At 38.9% G+C, this 15,204-nt stretch overlaps 1 protein-coding gene across 1 annotated transcript; it reads left to right on the top strand.

Annotated features, from left to right (window-relative positions):
• The first annotated feature begins 2,084 nt into the window (after window positions 1-2,084).
• Window positions 2,085-14,856, top strand: NAPG (NSF attachment protein gamma). Its single transcript, XM_015855357.2, has 12 exons — window positions 2,085-2,230; window positions 3,012-3,079; window positions 3,966-4,050; window positions 5,123-5,140; window positions 5,691-5,721; window positions 7,106-7,215; window positions 7,328-7,394; window positions 7,854-7,924; window positions 8,856-8,934; window positions 9,626-9,705; window positions 11,102-11,231; window positions 11,929-14,856. The coding sequence occupies exons 1-12, from the start codon at window positions 2,175-2,177 to the stop codon at window positions 12,076-12,078; spliced, it is 945 nt and encodes a 314-aa protein (XP_015710843.1). The 5' UTR covers window positions 2,085-2,174; the 3' UTR covers window positions 12,079-14,856.
• The last annotated feature ends 348 nt before the right edge of the window (window positions 14,857-15,204 follow it).

The following is a 15,204-nucleotide window of genomic DNA, read 5'->3' as shown; positions in this document are numbered from 1 at the left end:
GTTGTTATTGTAGTTATGACTTCAGCTCAGACACTAATAAATCACAACGTACAACTTTCCACATATGCTGCCAAAAGACAGTGTCAGACAGAACTTGGAAATCCAGATCTCGGAAAACTGAAATTCTCCTTCCAGATCCAGCGGAGCAGTAGATAGGATTCAGCAGCTGATTTAAAATACAGTTCACTGCAGTCACTCCTGACTTTCTGGACGAGCACGTGACATCTTAACAGCAAAGAAAAGTAAGAATTAATCAGGAAACAAATTTAACCACAGTCATCTTGACAATTCCTTACAAGAGTTCTCTGAAGGAATCCTTGGCTGTCTCTGCACTGGACCCAGACACTGTGGTGGAAGATACCTGCCTCCAGCATCTACCCAGAGGTTACACCCCACAAACACACAGGTATTTTCAAAGCTCTTTCAGATAAAATGAACTGTGATAGTTTATGCAGCTCAATTTCAATAGTCTGCCTATGGTTGATGTGTGTATGAGAAGTGTTGAGGTGGGAGACAGAAACCCTCTACAAGGAGTCATGACAAACAGCTGAGGACTGATTACTAATCAACAGCTGCTATCAGTGCAGCTATCTGCAGAATTCACATGTATCTAGTAAACAGAAGTTGTAAGCCTGCACTTATAAAAGCTTGTCATTCTGAATGCTATCCCTGTAAAAATTTGTCACACCGTGCCTGGGTATTTTTAAATACCAAATTCCAGTTCACAGGCAAGTACCAGATGCTGTGATATGATCCTTCCCAGATGTAAAATCTCTGGAGGTTCTGTGTCTACAAAATAAAAGCTACCCAGGAATATCCTATTTCATTTAATACTAGTCCTGGAAATGTGTTGTCTGGTCATTCCAGCATAAAGTGTAACCAGACAGTGCACGTGTGTAGCCTCACAAAAAAGTCAGCAGCTCTTTATAACCCAGGGAACACAGCTGGCCAGGAACACTACCACAAACAAACAGGAGAACAGGTTACTCACTGGGTGCTTCAGAAGCGCTCTCTGAGATTATTCTGCCTGTTAATGCATTAGCTTTATGATTTCTTTTTATTCACCTGCTACAAATGCTACCTTCTTTCCTACTTTGTTACAGAATACAGAATAATACATAACACAATGGGGATTTTCCACCATCTGCTATAGATAGCATCTCCAGGGTAGTGCAAGAACTAAAGTTAGAAGAAAAAAACGTCCATATCATCAGGGGAATGCTGGAAATGGTAAAGGATAGGAAAGCAATTCAGAACGGTGTAACTGACATGTACATAGCATTTTTTGGGTGCCCCAACCCTGGAGGTACTCAAGGCCAGGCTGGATGGGGCCCTGGGCAGCTGAGCTGGTGGGTAGCAGCCCTGCCTATAATGGGTTGGGGCTGGGTATGCTTTGAGGTCCCTTCCAACCCAAGCCATTCTGATTCCATATCAGCTTTCTGACATTTCAGATTATGAAAACAAGAAGTAGCAGAAAATCAAAATACGGGCAGCAATGCAGACCTCAGCATTTTCAGTGCAGTTACCGAGTGTATAACTTGTGGATCACTGTAGCCCACAGAGGCCAGAACACCAATCATTTCTCCTGCTTTGGATGAGAGATAAAGGCCTTGTCATGGCAGGGGAGGTTCAGGTTGGCCATCAGGAAACATTTTCTCTATAACATCCTGAAGGGAGGTTGTAGTGAGCTTGTGGTTGACCTCTTCTCTCGTGTAATCGATGACAGAACTAGAGGGAATGGTTTTAAGCTGCGCCAGGGGAGATTCAGGCTGAACATTAGGAAGTATTACTTCTCGGAAAGGGTACTCAGGCATTGGAATGCACTGCCCAGGGAGGTGGTGGAGTCACCGACCATGGGAGTGTTCAAGAAACGTCAGGATGTTGTGTTGATAAATATGATTTAGCTAGGAAGTACTGGTAACGGTTGGACTAGATGATCTTCTAGTTCTTTTCCAACCTTGATAATTCTGTGATTTCTTCTCAGAAAGAGGGGCACAGGTTGCTCATGGAGGAGCACCACACAGCGTCACCCTGAGGCAGTCACGTTACCAACAGCTGCCGTCAGCAGCAGATCCCGCCCCCCAAGATGGCGCAGGCGCAGTGAGAAGGCGCAGCTCTCATCCCCGCCCCCGGACGCGCCGTGAGCCCTGCGGCGTTCCGTAGCTGCAGTCACGATGGCGGCTCAGAAGATTAACGAGGCCCTGGAGCACATCGCGAAAGCGGAGAAATAGTGAGCGGGGATTGGGCTGGGCATGTCGGCAACAAGAAGCGGGCGAGGCCGTGGGCGCTTCAGCGTTCGGGGCTCCTCTCCTGCCCGCTGGGCTGGTGAGGCGGAGTGCTGTGGGAGATGTAGGCTGCCCGTGATCCTCCCGTGGGCTCAGCAGCTGCCGGCGACGTGACCTGGGCTGGAAAGGGAGGGCAGCGGGGGATATGGCCTGTCTGAGGCGGGGCTTTGGGGGTCTGTTTGTTTACGGGTGGCCTCAGTAGTACGGGCACTTTGCTTAGTGGGCCTAATGTCTACGTATGGCAGTTGGCAGGCAGCTTCAGAGGATGCTTCAGAACAGCAGTGTGTGCCAGGTGGCTTCTTTACGTTACCTGAGCACTACGCCTTTTGGTGGAATTCATTTTAACTCATTTCGTTACTAAGCATGTAATACATCTGGAGTGTCTGTGTCAGCGGCCTCTAGAGCTGTAGTTTTGTATGCATGCCTTTTTTTAAGGATATAAGTATAATACTGAGGTCAGCATTGATGACTCACATAATTCATGGAACCACAGAATGACTTATGTTGGAAAGAACCTCATATCCCACCCTGTTCCTTGGGCAGGGCTGCCACCCACCAGCTTAGCTGCTCAGGGCCCTGTATTTGTGTATGTGTGGGATCAGTAAGTACCATAAGCTGCTACAGACATATCAGGCTGTCTGATGTTTTAAATCTAAATGAAGTACTTCAGAGGTGAAACACAAAGGCGTTACTCGCTGTTAATAGTCCTTTCTTCTTACATTTTAGCTTGAAAACTGGATTCTTAAAATGGAAACCAGATTATGATAGTGCAGCTACTGAATACGGGAAGGCAGGTATGTGTGACTGTAAATATGGGCGCGTGCTTTATGGTTTTATAGTTTTTAAGCTTCATTTCCAATAATATTTTACTTAGTTTTAGTATATTCCTGTATAAGTACAACTGTTGCGAAGACTATAGTAATGAGGAAGATAAATGTTCTTAGCACTGTAAAATCTCAAGTTGTACTTGGAAGTCAATACTAATTGCAAAAAATTTATTCTTTTCAAGTTTACTGCTAATATGTTGAATCTTAATACATATCATAACATTAAAGCTTTCCTCTTTTCACTTGCCAACCCCCAAATCACATGATATTCCCAAATAACAAAAATTCTATTTGTTCTTAAAACTTTTTCACCATCATTTGGATTGCCTGACCTAAGAGAGTTTTAATAAGGTAGAGGCATTTTTAGTTTGTGGTGTAATTTCTTTTTCCTCTGGACACGGTAAGATTTCTTTCCTCCTTTCCTGTTAACAGGTGTCATACTGAATATGGAACTCTGATTTTTTTCTTCTTGTTAATAGTAATTTATACCCATGTACACTGGAAAGTGTACAGATGAGTCTTGAATGTCTCCAGAAAAGAGGACTCTGTGACCTCTCTGGCCCTCCTGTTCCAATGCTCTGTCACCATCAAAGTACAGAATTTTTCCAATCTCATGTTTTGATGGGATTTCCTATGTTCCAGTTTGTGCCAGTTGCCTCTTGTCCTATCACTGGGGACCAATTGGGTGGCTAATTCAACCCTGTGGTGGGATTTTCTGGCTACAATTTAGCAAGCCATTCAGTTTGTCTAAAGTGCCTGCTTGCGTGTTTGGATGATTGAATACTTTAGCAGATGTGATTAAAAAAAGAAAAGGCAAGCTGTAAATGAGAACTTCATCTTTGGTTTCTTGCAGCTGTTGCCTTTAAGAATGCCAAGCAGTTTGACCAGGCAAGGGAAGCCTGTTTACGAGAAGCTGAAGCACATGAAAACAACAAAGCGTATCTTTTCATTACTTTTATTTTCCAAGAAGTTACTTGCTATTTAGAATTGAGTAGTGGATTGAAAAATTAATATCTTTGCTCATGTTGTCGGTCTAAGAAGGTTCTCTTTCAAAGGACTGTGTGCTGTGAATAGGAAAGCTGAAGACCTCTTGATTAGAAAATCTGTTCTGAGTGATATACAAGCACAGAACTGTTTGAGTTGGCAGGACCCTTAAAGGTCACCTAGTCCAACTCCCTTGAAATGAGTAGGGACACATCAGGTTGTTCACAGCATCCTCCAGTTTGTTCTTGAGTGTCTCCAGGCATGGGACATCCACCATCTCTCTGAACAACCTGTTTCAATGCCTTATTATCCTTACTGTGAAAAACTTCTCCCTTACATCCGATCTAAATCTCCCCTTTTTCAGTTTAAAACCACTTCACCTTGTCCATTTTCAACAGACTCTGCTAGAGTTTTTGTCTTCTTTGTTCTTAAAGTCCCTCTGTAGATACTGAAAAGTTGCTGTCAGATCTCCTTGGAGCCTCTTTTTCTCCAGGCTGAACAGCCCCAGATCTCTCAGCCTGTCCTCATAGGAGAGGTGTTCCATTCTCTGGGTCATATTTGTGGCCCTCTGTGTGCTCTCCAACAGGTCGGTGTGTCTCCTGTACTGAGCACTCCACACCTGGATGCAGTACTCCAGATGAGGTCTCACCAGTGTAGAGTAGAGGTGCCTGAAATGCTTATGTACTGCATTATAAATTTATATAAGCACTTTTAAGTATCTATGAATGGATAGTATTAACTAAATGTGGCTAACAATACAGTGCTTGTGGTAACATTTGGTAACCAGGGAGCATTTTTTAAATAAATGTACATTTTTACAACCTTATATGTGCAATTATCTAATATTTTGCATTTATTCTGTCCTTAGATGCTGCTTTTTTTTTAATACTTTGCCTAGAGACTTTGCAGGTTCTATTTGCGTTACTGGATTCCTTGCTTTGAAACTAATACTTCTGTAAGATTTTGTATGCTGTTGATTTTTCTGCTTTATGGCATTTGTCCTTGACTTGACAACGTTACTTCCAGTCTCTTTCATGCTGCCAAGTAAGTATGGATGCACTGAGTAATCCAGAGGGTTTTTTTTTTAACTTATAGTACAAGCATGAGCTGTCATTTTGGTCTCTAGTAAGTGACTCAGTTCCAGTGATTTCACCATTTCAAAATTAGTTTAATGAAAGCCTGGGCAAGGAAAGTCTGAAAACCTGCAATGGCTCTCTGAAGAAATTAGTATTTTGACAATCTTTCGTAGATTTTTGTACCAAGTGCTTTTTCTTAGGTAAACTTTCTATAAATTTGACGTTTTGCACTGTTTTGCTTATATAGAAATGTAGATAAAGATACTTCAGAGCAAGTGGGTGATGACATAATCTAAGTATTGCCTGCAGGTCTCTTTTGTTTTGGAGAGCAGTAATTGTGTAGTTGAAATACTTTATGAAAGCTAATCATACACGTCTCATTAAATTAAAGCACTCAAAACCTCTTCAGTTTGTTAAATATTAACAGTGAAGTGGTTGCTGATGCAGGTTAACTTCTGCTGTGTAGTTACAGCTTGCTGAAATATACAGTATCTAAATTGTAAACTTTTTCTCTGCAGAGCTTATGAACAAGCCGGCATGATGCTAAAGGTATTTTCATTACTAGTTTTTATTTAAAAGTTCTCTTTTACATTTTACACATATATGCAAGCAAGCTGTATATGGCAGTGATGTTCTTTGTTTGACTTATAGTCCCCACCAATACCCTCATGTAGTTTAGGGAAACTATTTTTCACAGAATCACGGAATTGTAGGTGTTGGAAGGGACCTCCAGAGATCATCGAGTCCAACCCCCCTGCCAAAGCAGGCTCCCTACACCACGTCACACAGGTAGGCGTCCAGGCAGGTCTTGAATATCTCCAGAGAAGGAGACTCCACCACCTCCCTGGGCAGCCTGTTCCAGTGCTCTGTCACCCTCACTGTAAAGAAGTTCTTGTGCACATTCGTGCGGAACTTCCTATGCTGAAGTTTCAGCCCATTACCCCTAGTCCTGTCCCCACGCACTACTGAAAAGAGACCAGCCTCACCACTGTGGCTCCCACACCTCAGGTATTTATAAACCTGTATCAAGTCCCCTCTCAGCCTTCTTTTTTCAAGGCTTTTTTCAATTTCTTTTTAATTGGAAACATTTTTGTGTTTTCTTTTGAAGAAGGAAAGGTGCCTTACGTTGGGAAGGAACTAATTACTACTTAGGTGAGCAGTGGATTGGAGCAAGAGAAATGAAAGGTCTAAGTCTGTTGCATTGTTTTCACCATTGACCAAATACTGTTTGTTTTTTGTTTTTAACTGATGTTATATCAGTAAAAGAGAATTCTGAAAAGAGGAGTGGGAGAATCAAGGAACTCACTGGAAGAGGATTATGTTGATCTTGTAATTTCTGAAAGGAAAATAAGTGTCTGGCAGTTTTAAGCTGCAGTGTGACAAGGCAGTCTTGTTTTGCCTGTTTGCTCCAGCAGTACTGGTTTCAGAGGATAGTGGAATTAACATTTTTGCTTGAGGTATTTATATGAAAGAAAAGGATTTCTACTCACTTGACATAGGGTAGGTGGTATGTCACCAGAATCTTTAAATGTGTGTTGCTTAGGTGCTGTGTAGCTGCTAGTTAAATTAGATTTTAAAGATGAAAAGATGTAAATTAAAGATTGAAAACGAGAACTTTTTGTTTATAATTATGACAAGATTTACTGAGGAAATCACCTGGTTACTCTGACTCTGGGTGTGAGAAGGCTGCCTGTTAGTTCCTCTCTCTGTGGTTATTCAAAAGAACATAAAAAGTGTATCAGAATCACTGCTAAACTTGTTCTTCACAAATATTTGATAATATGGAAGGCACGTTTCTGTACTGTTGTGTTTTGTCACTTTTTCTTATAAGCTGAAATGCTGTAATATATATGGTATACACCATGTATATGGTGTTATCGTTGTTTCATGACCGCAGTTACTGACAGCAGTGTCCCTCTGACTGTCTCTGCAGGAGATGCAGAGACTCCCTGAAGCTGTTCAGCTGATAGAGAAAGCCAGCATGATGTACCTGGAGAACGGGACACCGGATACAGCAGCCATTGCACTGGAACGGGCTGGGAAGTAAGTTTATAGTATTGGTGACCAGAATAAATGTGGGGCAGAGGTATCTCCTTGCTTTTCTTCTCTGTCTCTTTGATGCTTTTATCTGAGAAATGATTTATGTTTATTACAGGTTAATAGAAAACGTGAGCCCAGAGAAGGCTGTACAGCTTTATCAGCAAGCAGCATCAGTGTTTGAAGTAAGCTGGCTTCTAAGTTGTTTTTTTGACATTATAGGAAGTCAGTTCTTTTCTCATTTTGGGACTTGACCAAATGTAAATTCTGTGTGTTGTCAAGTTTTTCTGCCTCGTGTTGGGCAGCCCAGAGGGTGGGGAATATGGCTGCTGTGCAGTCCTGTAGCTTAAAACAGTTTGAAACCCTTGGAGGCACAAGAAGAAGAGTTTGCTTAAAATTCAACTGAATTACTGGATTAGTAAGTTTGCGTTGATACTCCTTTGCTCTCCAGATCCATATAGCAGCTGACTGTGTGCCTTTGGTGCGCTAATACTCCTTGTTTTTTTTTCCATTGAGTATACAAACTGTTGGTATAGCGGAACAGTTGTTCTCAGTTACAGACAACATAGTTAGGTTAAGGTCTAATGGTCTTAATCCTGTGCAAAGAAGATAGGAGCATGTGAATTCTTTTTGCCCTTCTCTAGAATGAAGAACGTTTACGGCAAGCATTAGAAATGTTGGGGAAAGCATCAAGACTTCTAGTCAGAGGACGCAGGTATTTCTTATGTAGTTTTCTGCTTACATGTAGTTGAATCTGTATTTCAAAGGGCAGTTTCACTGTAGGACTTTGTTTCCTCTTTCTTTGTTAGTACAGCTTTAAAGGGTGTACATCAGTTTAGTTGTTAAAGAAGTTCAGGAGACTTTTTCAGGCACTTATTTGTAGAAAGAATTTGGAAGTCTTTCACAGCTATGGAATATAAAACAGGGAAATTAATCTTAGGAAAGTAATCTGTTGGCAGCAATCTAATCCCAGGCTGAGAATCTGCCTTGGATTCTCCGTGGCATCTTAATTGAAGCATGGATTTCTGTCACCAGACCTGACCTGTGGTTCAGCTTAGACTTGCTATATAGTTCTTTTATGAAATTGTTTGCATCTGTTTGACTACTCACAAGAAACTTTATTGTGCAGTGTTAGTTGGAAAGATAAATTTTTAAAGTAACTTTAAAATCTTTCCATGAAAGAGCAAGCCAATGTAACTTTAGTACACGTGAAATTCTTGCTTGCTCTGTTACATTGCCATTCATGTGCAATTGTGCATTTCAAGAAGTTTAACATAGTGGTTAAAAGGAATTTTCAAACTAGAAAACAGTTACTATGATTTCCATTGGTACTTCCTAGACATTGGACTTACAGCAACTTCATGACATACAGGAATCTATCAGAGTGTGTTATGAAGCATGTATCTTGTATGATGTTGTGAAAAGCTGGGTCTGAATTAATACCGAACATGATGTTAGCCTTCATGTATGTAAAAGGGATTGCTGACCTTATATATAACTGCTGTTATTAAGATCTGCAGCTGATTTTAGCTATGTTGCTTCTTATTAAGGAAAACTCACATGTGTATTAAACAGCTCACTATGAGCTCTGGGTTCATTATTTTTGTTTCCTGGCACTGGTACTCCTTGTTTTTGTTTCAATTTAGATTGGATGAGGCTGCATTGTCCCTTCAAAAGGAAAAAAGTATTTATAAGGAAATTGAAAATTATCCAACATGCTATAAGGTAAAAATCTAAATGATAATTTCTGGTGGGATATTTCAAGGTTTTCTGAACTAACATAAAGTAGTGGCTGAATTCTGTCTGACATCATGTACCTCTTGATTCAGAGATACATTGATTGCCAGATAAGGAGAATGTGTGGTTGTTCATGCTTCCTTGACCTCTTGTTTTTCACTGCTATAATGTTGATAGGATGCCATTTATCTGTGGAAGCTATCAAAAATACTGAATTATAATAATTGCTATACAAGCCTTCAAATTAATTTGAATAAGCCCAGTTTTCTCTTCTGGAATGTGAGTTGATTTATTTTGAAACTGGATGGGTGAGAATTGTGGATGTTTTTATATTGCTTTTTTCTTTCACAAGGATTGTCTTCTCATCTGCATTTACCTTGATGTCATTTATTCAGGATTCTTAGTAGAAATAATTACTTTGTGTCCTAAATAAGAATTTTTGATTGTTTTGAGTTTGTAATCAACATATGACTTGTGTAGGAAATCACATAAGGAAAAAAGCACGAGCAAGTTTGATGCAAGAGTTCATTACAGCGTTAGAGGAGGTAAACTGTTTCATACCAGCTGAAGATTTGGGGCTTACTACTTTATCATAGTGTAGTTCCAACTGTCTTAATTTCATTCTAAAATTGAATCTGTTTTATGTTTTTTTCCCCTCTGTGTTTCTTGTTTTGTTTAGAAAACTATTGCTCAAGTCTTAGTTCACCTTCACAGAAATGATTATGTTGCTGCAGAAAGGTGTGTGAGGGAAAGCTATAGGTAAGTCTGCCTCATATTTTAAAATCTCAAGCTGACTGTTTCATTAATATAGAACTATTATGAAAAACCAAAGGAAACCTCTGTCAATAAGTTCTGAGCCTCCAAGTCTGTTTACTTGAAGTACAATAGCGTTGTCCGTTAGGTAGCCAGCTGTCAGGAGATTTTTTCACTCTTTCAGTAGTGGGTTCAGCAGTAATTAGCATGTGATAAAGTCAGTCATAAAGAAGCACTTCAGAGCAACAGATGAAATGAGATGCAGATTAGAAGTTCTTTCTGTTTTTTCCTTGTTAAAAGCTGAGAGGAATACTCTTGTGGTTAGAATTCTTTTGTATGTCTCTTTCAAATGGAGCAGAAGTGGGCTGCCTGTTGTAAACAGAATCACAGAATGACCTGGGTTGGAAGGGACCTCAAGGATCATGAAATCCCAACCCCCCTGCCTGGCAGGGCCACCAAACGTCCATAAACAAATAGTTGGGATTAAAAATGAGGAATTCTGGATGTTCTGATTTATTGTAATTATTATTAAAACCTTTCTGTCTTGTTGAAGCCCTTAAAAATGTCTAATTTTAACTTTTCATTGTAGTTTGTGAATGGAAATGTGGAATGCAGTTTTAACGCTCATTAGTAGCATCCTAGTACAATCATTGGAACTGTGTACTATGGTAATTAGACTGAGGAAAATATTCATCTAAAGGTTTGTTGTAACAAAAGAAAAAGGTGTAGTATGGGAGTTACTGCATTTCTGGTTATGTTGATGTAGAACTTGCTCTTGTCATATGTTAAAAGAAAAGCAAGATTTCTTTATTTTTGCATTTTTTCATTAATAGTTGTCTGAACTGGAAGATGATTTAGAAAGTAAGAACTGATCCGTTTTGATAGAAGGGATTGAACAACATAGTCCTCATACATCCAAGAGAAATTTCTGATGTCAAGTCTGGATTAATGTTCCTAGCCACAAACTCCAGAGGCTTTCATGCAGGTCTCTTGTTTCAGCTTTCATTAGGACTTCAGTAACAAAATACTGAAACATGATGTTTTTACTTAAACTATGTTTTAAGTGAAGTGACTTGATCAGATATCTAAGTTAAATCATTATTTTTCAAAGCAATTTTTTGAAGATCTGTCTTGAAACATCTTGGTCATATTTTCTATGTCTTCAGTCTGTATTTTATATAGAAACTGATTACATATTTTTTTTCCTGCATATCAATTGGAAGAAAATCTTATTGACTAGTCAGGAAAAATAGAAAAATTCTAATACTCTTCATAGGATTGTGGTCTGATTCTCAGCAATCTAGTGTTGCTGGAAGTTGAAGCTTATGGATATGATCTGTGTTCCACCTGAGCACCAAGTAGATTGCTGAAATGTCTTAAATGAGCTGTTAATTTCCTTCAGTATACCTGGATTTAATGGAAGTGAAGACTGTGCAGCACTAGAGCAACTTCTGGAAGGATATGATCAGCAAGATCAGGATCAAGTTTCTGAAGTCTGTAACTTGCCTCTCTTCAAATACATGGACAATGATGTAAGTAGGCGGTTCTTGCAGATTATTTGTAATTTTGTGGTAGTTTTTGCTTGCTCAGTTTGAGAGACTTTTTTTCTACTCTAGGAAAATAAGGAGAGAAGGATCTATGTATTTTTTGTGACTTGCTTGGTAATCTTATCTTGTGAACTTTACATTTATTTATTTATTATTTATTTATTTATTTATTTTACTTTACTGCCTGACTTCTGTAGTCTGACACTGCTGTTACATTCTTATGGTGGGAAGGCCTAAGTAAACTAGCAGTTTGTTATCAGTCTGAAGAGTCTAATTGACCAAAACACAGTTTGCTTTTCATTGGTTCTTCATAGGGCCGGAACTTTGTTTTATCTCATAAATACCAATTTGGTGCTATGTGTGCATAAGCATTACAAAATGAATGTGATGGCTTTGTTTGATGTTGGCTTGTTTTTCTTTTTATGCTTATTCTCTAGCAAATCATTAGTTACGGAAAGTTTTTCCATTTTAAGAAGTCCATATTTTTTTTTAATGATCGCACTTTTAACTAATAAGCAGGAAGTACAAGGATAGGAAAGCCATAAAGTAAAGTAGATATTGAACACAGGGGATATTCTAATCTTTATTATTCTTATTATAAATATACTCTGAAAGCTGCATCTATCTGTTTTCTGTGCTGAATGTAATAGTACAGAAAGTAAACTTGTATTTTTATTATTAGTATGCCAAGCTTGGTCTTACCTTGGTGGTCCCGGGAGGTGGAATCAAGAAGAAATCTCCAAATGCTACACAAGATAAAACAAGAGGACCAGCCACAGTGGGCTCTCATGCTGATGAGGAAGAAGATGAATATTCTGGTGGACTGTGCTAGCTGCAAACCTATGTTATGTTAAATATCCAATGTATTTGTGATGCTGAGCATATCCAAAGGTACCAGATTTACCAGAGCTTCATTGCAATTGTGATATGGGAATGCTGATGTTAACTGGGCAGCTTTTGGCTACAAAAAAAAAAAAAGGAGAAAAAGCATGATTATACCTATCATCTTGTAACATCTTTGAATTTCATTTCCTATCTGGTAGGAACTTCTTCAGTGCTCTGCCTTCCGTTGATGGGGAGAAAAATGGAAGGAAATTTTTAGTAAAAGCATAGTTTAAAAAGAAACCAAAGTTCTGAAGAGAAGCACAGGGTAAGGAGAACAACACAACATCTCAAGTACTGGATTTCAAGCTGACACTTTTTTTGGTGCCAATAATGTTTGTGGGTCTTTTTTTCTTCCCAAAGTTGAATGTAAGGTTATTTGTCTGGATATTCATCTCCTCTTTAATGTTATTTAAGGAATACTGGCAGACATATTTTCCACTAGTATAATCACTAAGAACATTCAGTTAACAAATATTCCCCGCTGTGGAATATATACTGGAATATATATTCTAGTATCCTAAATATAGCAAGTAATATCCACGTGATTGTAGAAAATACTAAGCCAGCTAATATGGAGCAGTTTCACAAGCTTGAATATATAGCTGCACACATTTCACTTTAAGAAAATAATAGACCTAAGTCTTTCAGAATATGTTTGTACACAGTGTTTGTAATGTACACGCTAGGAATGGAAGTCATTGGCAACCTTTCTAGCACTGTTTCTGATGCACGTTGTTATCAAAAAAGAAACTAAAGGTAGCAGGTAATGTGTATTGAAAATAAAGCACTGGGGACAATATCTAGTGAAAACTTAGGTGAAATTTTCAGCACTGTGGTTGAGCTTAGTGTTTCAGGTGTTCATTGGCTAGTTAATCTCATCTGCAAATATTTTCCTTCTTTCAAAGCAGAACAGATTTTACAATCCTCAAACTAGCTGAGTGTTCAAAATAACCATATTTTGGAGCATCTTCTCCGTTTTTATTTGATTACAAGTTGCTGTCTTCTGCGAACTTCTTTATTGTCCACATTCATTTGACTGCTTTATACTTAAGTGTTGACAGCCCTAAAAGTTACACGTGTGGTCCTTTTATATATATATATATATGTATATATATATATTTTCTTTTCAGAAGAACCTTTCCAAGATCTGCTCTAAGTTGATGTCCAAAACTGAGTAAGCAGTAGACCACAGTATTAAGTGTTGATATAGTTTGTGCCACGTTAAGGAATTGGGTGTCTTCAATAGAGTGTATCAGATGTCACTGTGATGAAGGTGGACTTTGAGGGCTCATATGTTGCTTGAGGTGGATAGCATTCAGTGCAGTGGGTACACGAGTGGCTGTTAAAGTTTTTACTCAGTTTAATAGATCAGGTTTGTCTCCTTGTAATGATATAGTAAGCTTTGGTTTGTTCTTTTTTAAAAGCTGTTTGAGGGCTTTTTAAAGTTGCTTACCTTTGTTCTTTGTTCTGCACTGTCTGACAGCTAAATTTCCATTGTTATTAAGGATATATACAGAAGTTTTTGTACGCCTCTAGAATATCTTAAATGAAATCTTAGATAGTGAATTGCTTTTTCCGCCCCCTCCCAGAGTGATTACTAGTATGCAAAAAAGGTGGTTTTGAAGACTTCCCCATAACTCTTTTTCCTCACCATTGAGGAGACTGGAGTGATGTGTTCCAGCTTCCGCTTTCCACATTTGTTCAGGAAGGGTCACCATGCACTTTTTATGGGGAATTTTTATGACGTAATTTTTTTTTTTCTTAAAGCACATTTAGAAGCACTGGGAACACTAAGTACTTTTCTTCAAGCTTTTCCTGCTGCTTCCGATTCTGAAATTAGTTTTGTTGAATGGTCCCAAGGAGTCTGCTTTTTTGTGTGTGCAGTTACATATATCTGAGAAGACACACAGGCAGTTTTGTATACTGTGGTAGAAGTTGCAGACTTTATTTGCTGTAGTGCTTGCAACAGTAATAGACCCTTACAAATACAATTTATGAGTTAGCATGCTCTTCATGTTGCGGGGGGAAGGAAGCAAGACCATTTTCTCCACTCCCTCAGGTTTTTTTCTTTTTAGCCTGTGCCAAGTGTGGAAAATCTGGGGCAAAAGTAGCTTGTAATAAGCGTGTTCAGCTGCCGTTGAAATTAAAGGGGCTTCTTAAGATCTTGGGAGCAGAATCTTAATCTTTGATTGCAATGTTGCTGCGAAGACCAAATCTGCAGAAATGAAAGTGTCTGAAAATAAGATGGTCTATTTTATATAACTTACTCTCCTATTTTAGGCATTGAAAGTGTGATAGGAATGTTATCTGCCTTTTAGTAAATGTTTAACTGTAGAAGATGCTGTCTGTATATTATGTGTAAGTGTTTCTATCTTTCAAAGCAATTTGCACACTTCTGTAAATACCATTTAAGTGATTTAAAGTGAAAATATACCATTTTCAGCAAGAAGGTTTCTAAAGACAACATTGGCTGTGAGAAAAATTATATTTGCATGAAGACCGGGCAATGATCAGTGTAATGTATATAAAATCAGATGATTTCTAAAGTATCTGTAACTTATGACTCAATATGCCCAATTGCAGTGTGAAACCTGTGCTTCATTTGTTCCTTTCCAAAAACTGTGATGTATTAGATTATTAAAAGTGTTTGTAACAGTTCTACAGATGCTGCTTCTGAGAAGAGGCTGTGGTTCACCAATGTGAAAAATAAAACTTGAAACTGACATTTGTGCAAACTTTCTTGTTGTTGGGCAGGTCCTGCCAAACGCCACCATTTGGAAATGAATCTTGTTTTGTAATCCCAAGCAGATTTTGTGGCCTTTTGTCTATGGCTTTTGTTGCCAGGTCTTGCAGGTATAATACGTGATGGTGGACTTCATCTTGGGAACCTTCTGACTCAGTTTTGGGTATTGCCAGTCATTGCAGCTTGTCCACTTTTGCATACAGTCCATGTCACTGTTTTCTGCTTTTCTAACTGACCTCTCAGTACCTGTCTGCTGACTCTTGTTATCAAGGCAGTGACTCATCTTCTGCAATTCTCTCTGCTCAGAATAAAGAGGTATGTGTATGTTTT

The sequence above is a fragment of the Coturnix japonica genome, chromosome 2, assembly GCF_001577835.2.
Source record: "Coturnix japonica isolate 7356 chromosome 2, Coturnix japonica 2.1, whole genome shotgun sequence".
In the NCBI taxonomy this organism is placed as follows: Eukaryota; Metazoa; Chordata; class Aves; order Galliformes; family Phasianidae; genus Coturnix; species Coturnix japonica.
This window is presented reverse-complemented; position numbering and strand designations above follow the sequence as displayed.

Coding starts and splice junctions, on each gene's coding strand:
- NAPG (XM_015855357.2), top strand. CDS start 2,175: ATGGCGGCTCAGAAGATTAACGAGGCCCTGGAGCACATCGCGAAAGCG. Junction 3,080..3,965: donor TACTGAATACGGGAAGGCAG/GTATGTGTGACT, acceptor GGTTTCTTGCAG/CTGTTGCCTTTAAGAATGCC. Junction 9,706..11,101: donor TGTGTGAGGGAAAGCTATAG/GTAAGTCTGCCT, acceptor AATTTCCTTCAG/TATACCTGGATTTAATGGAA.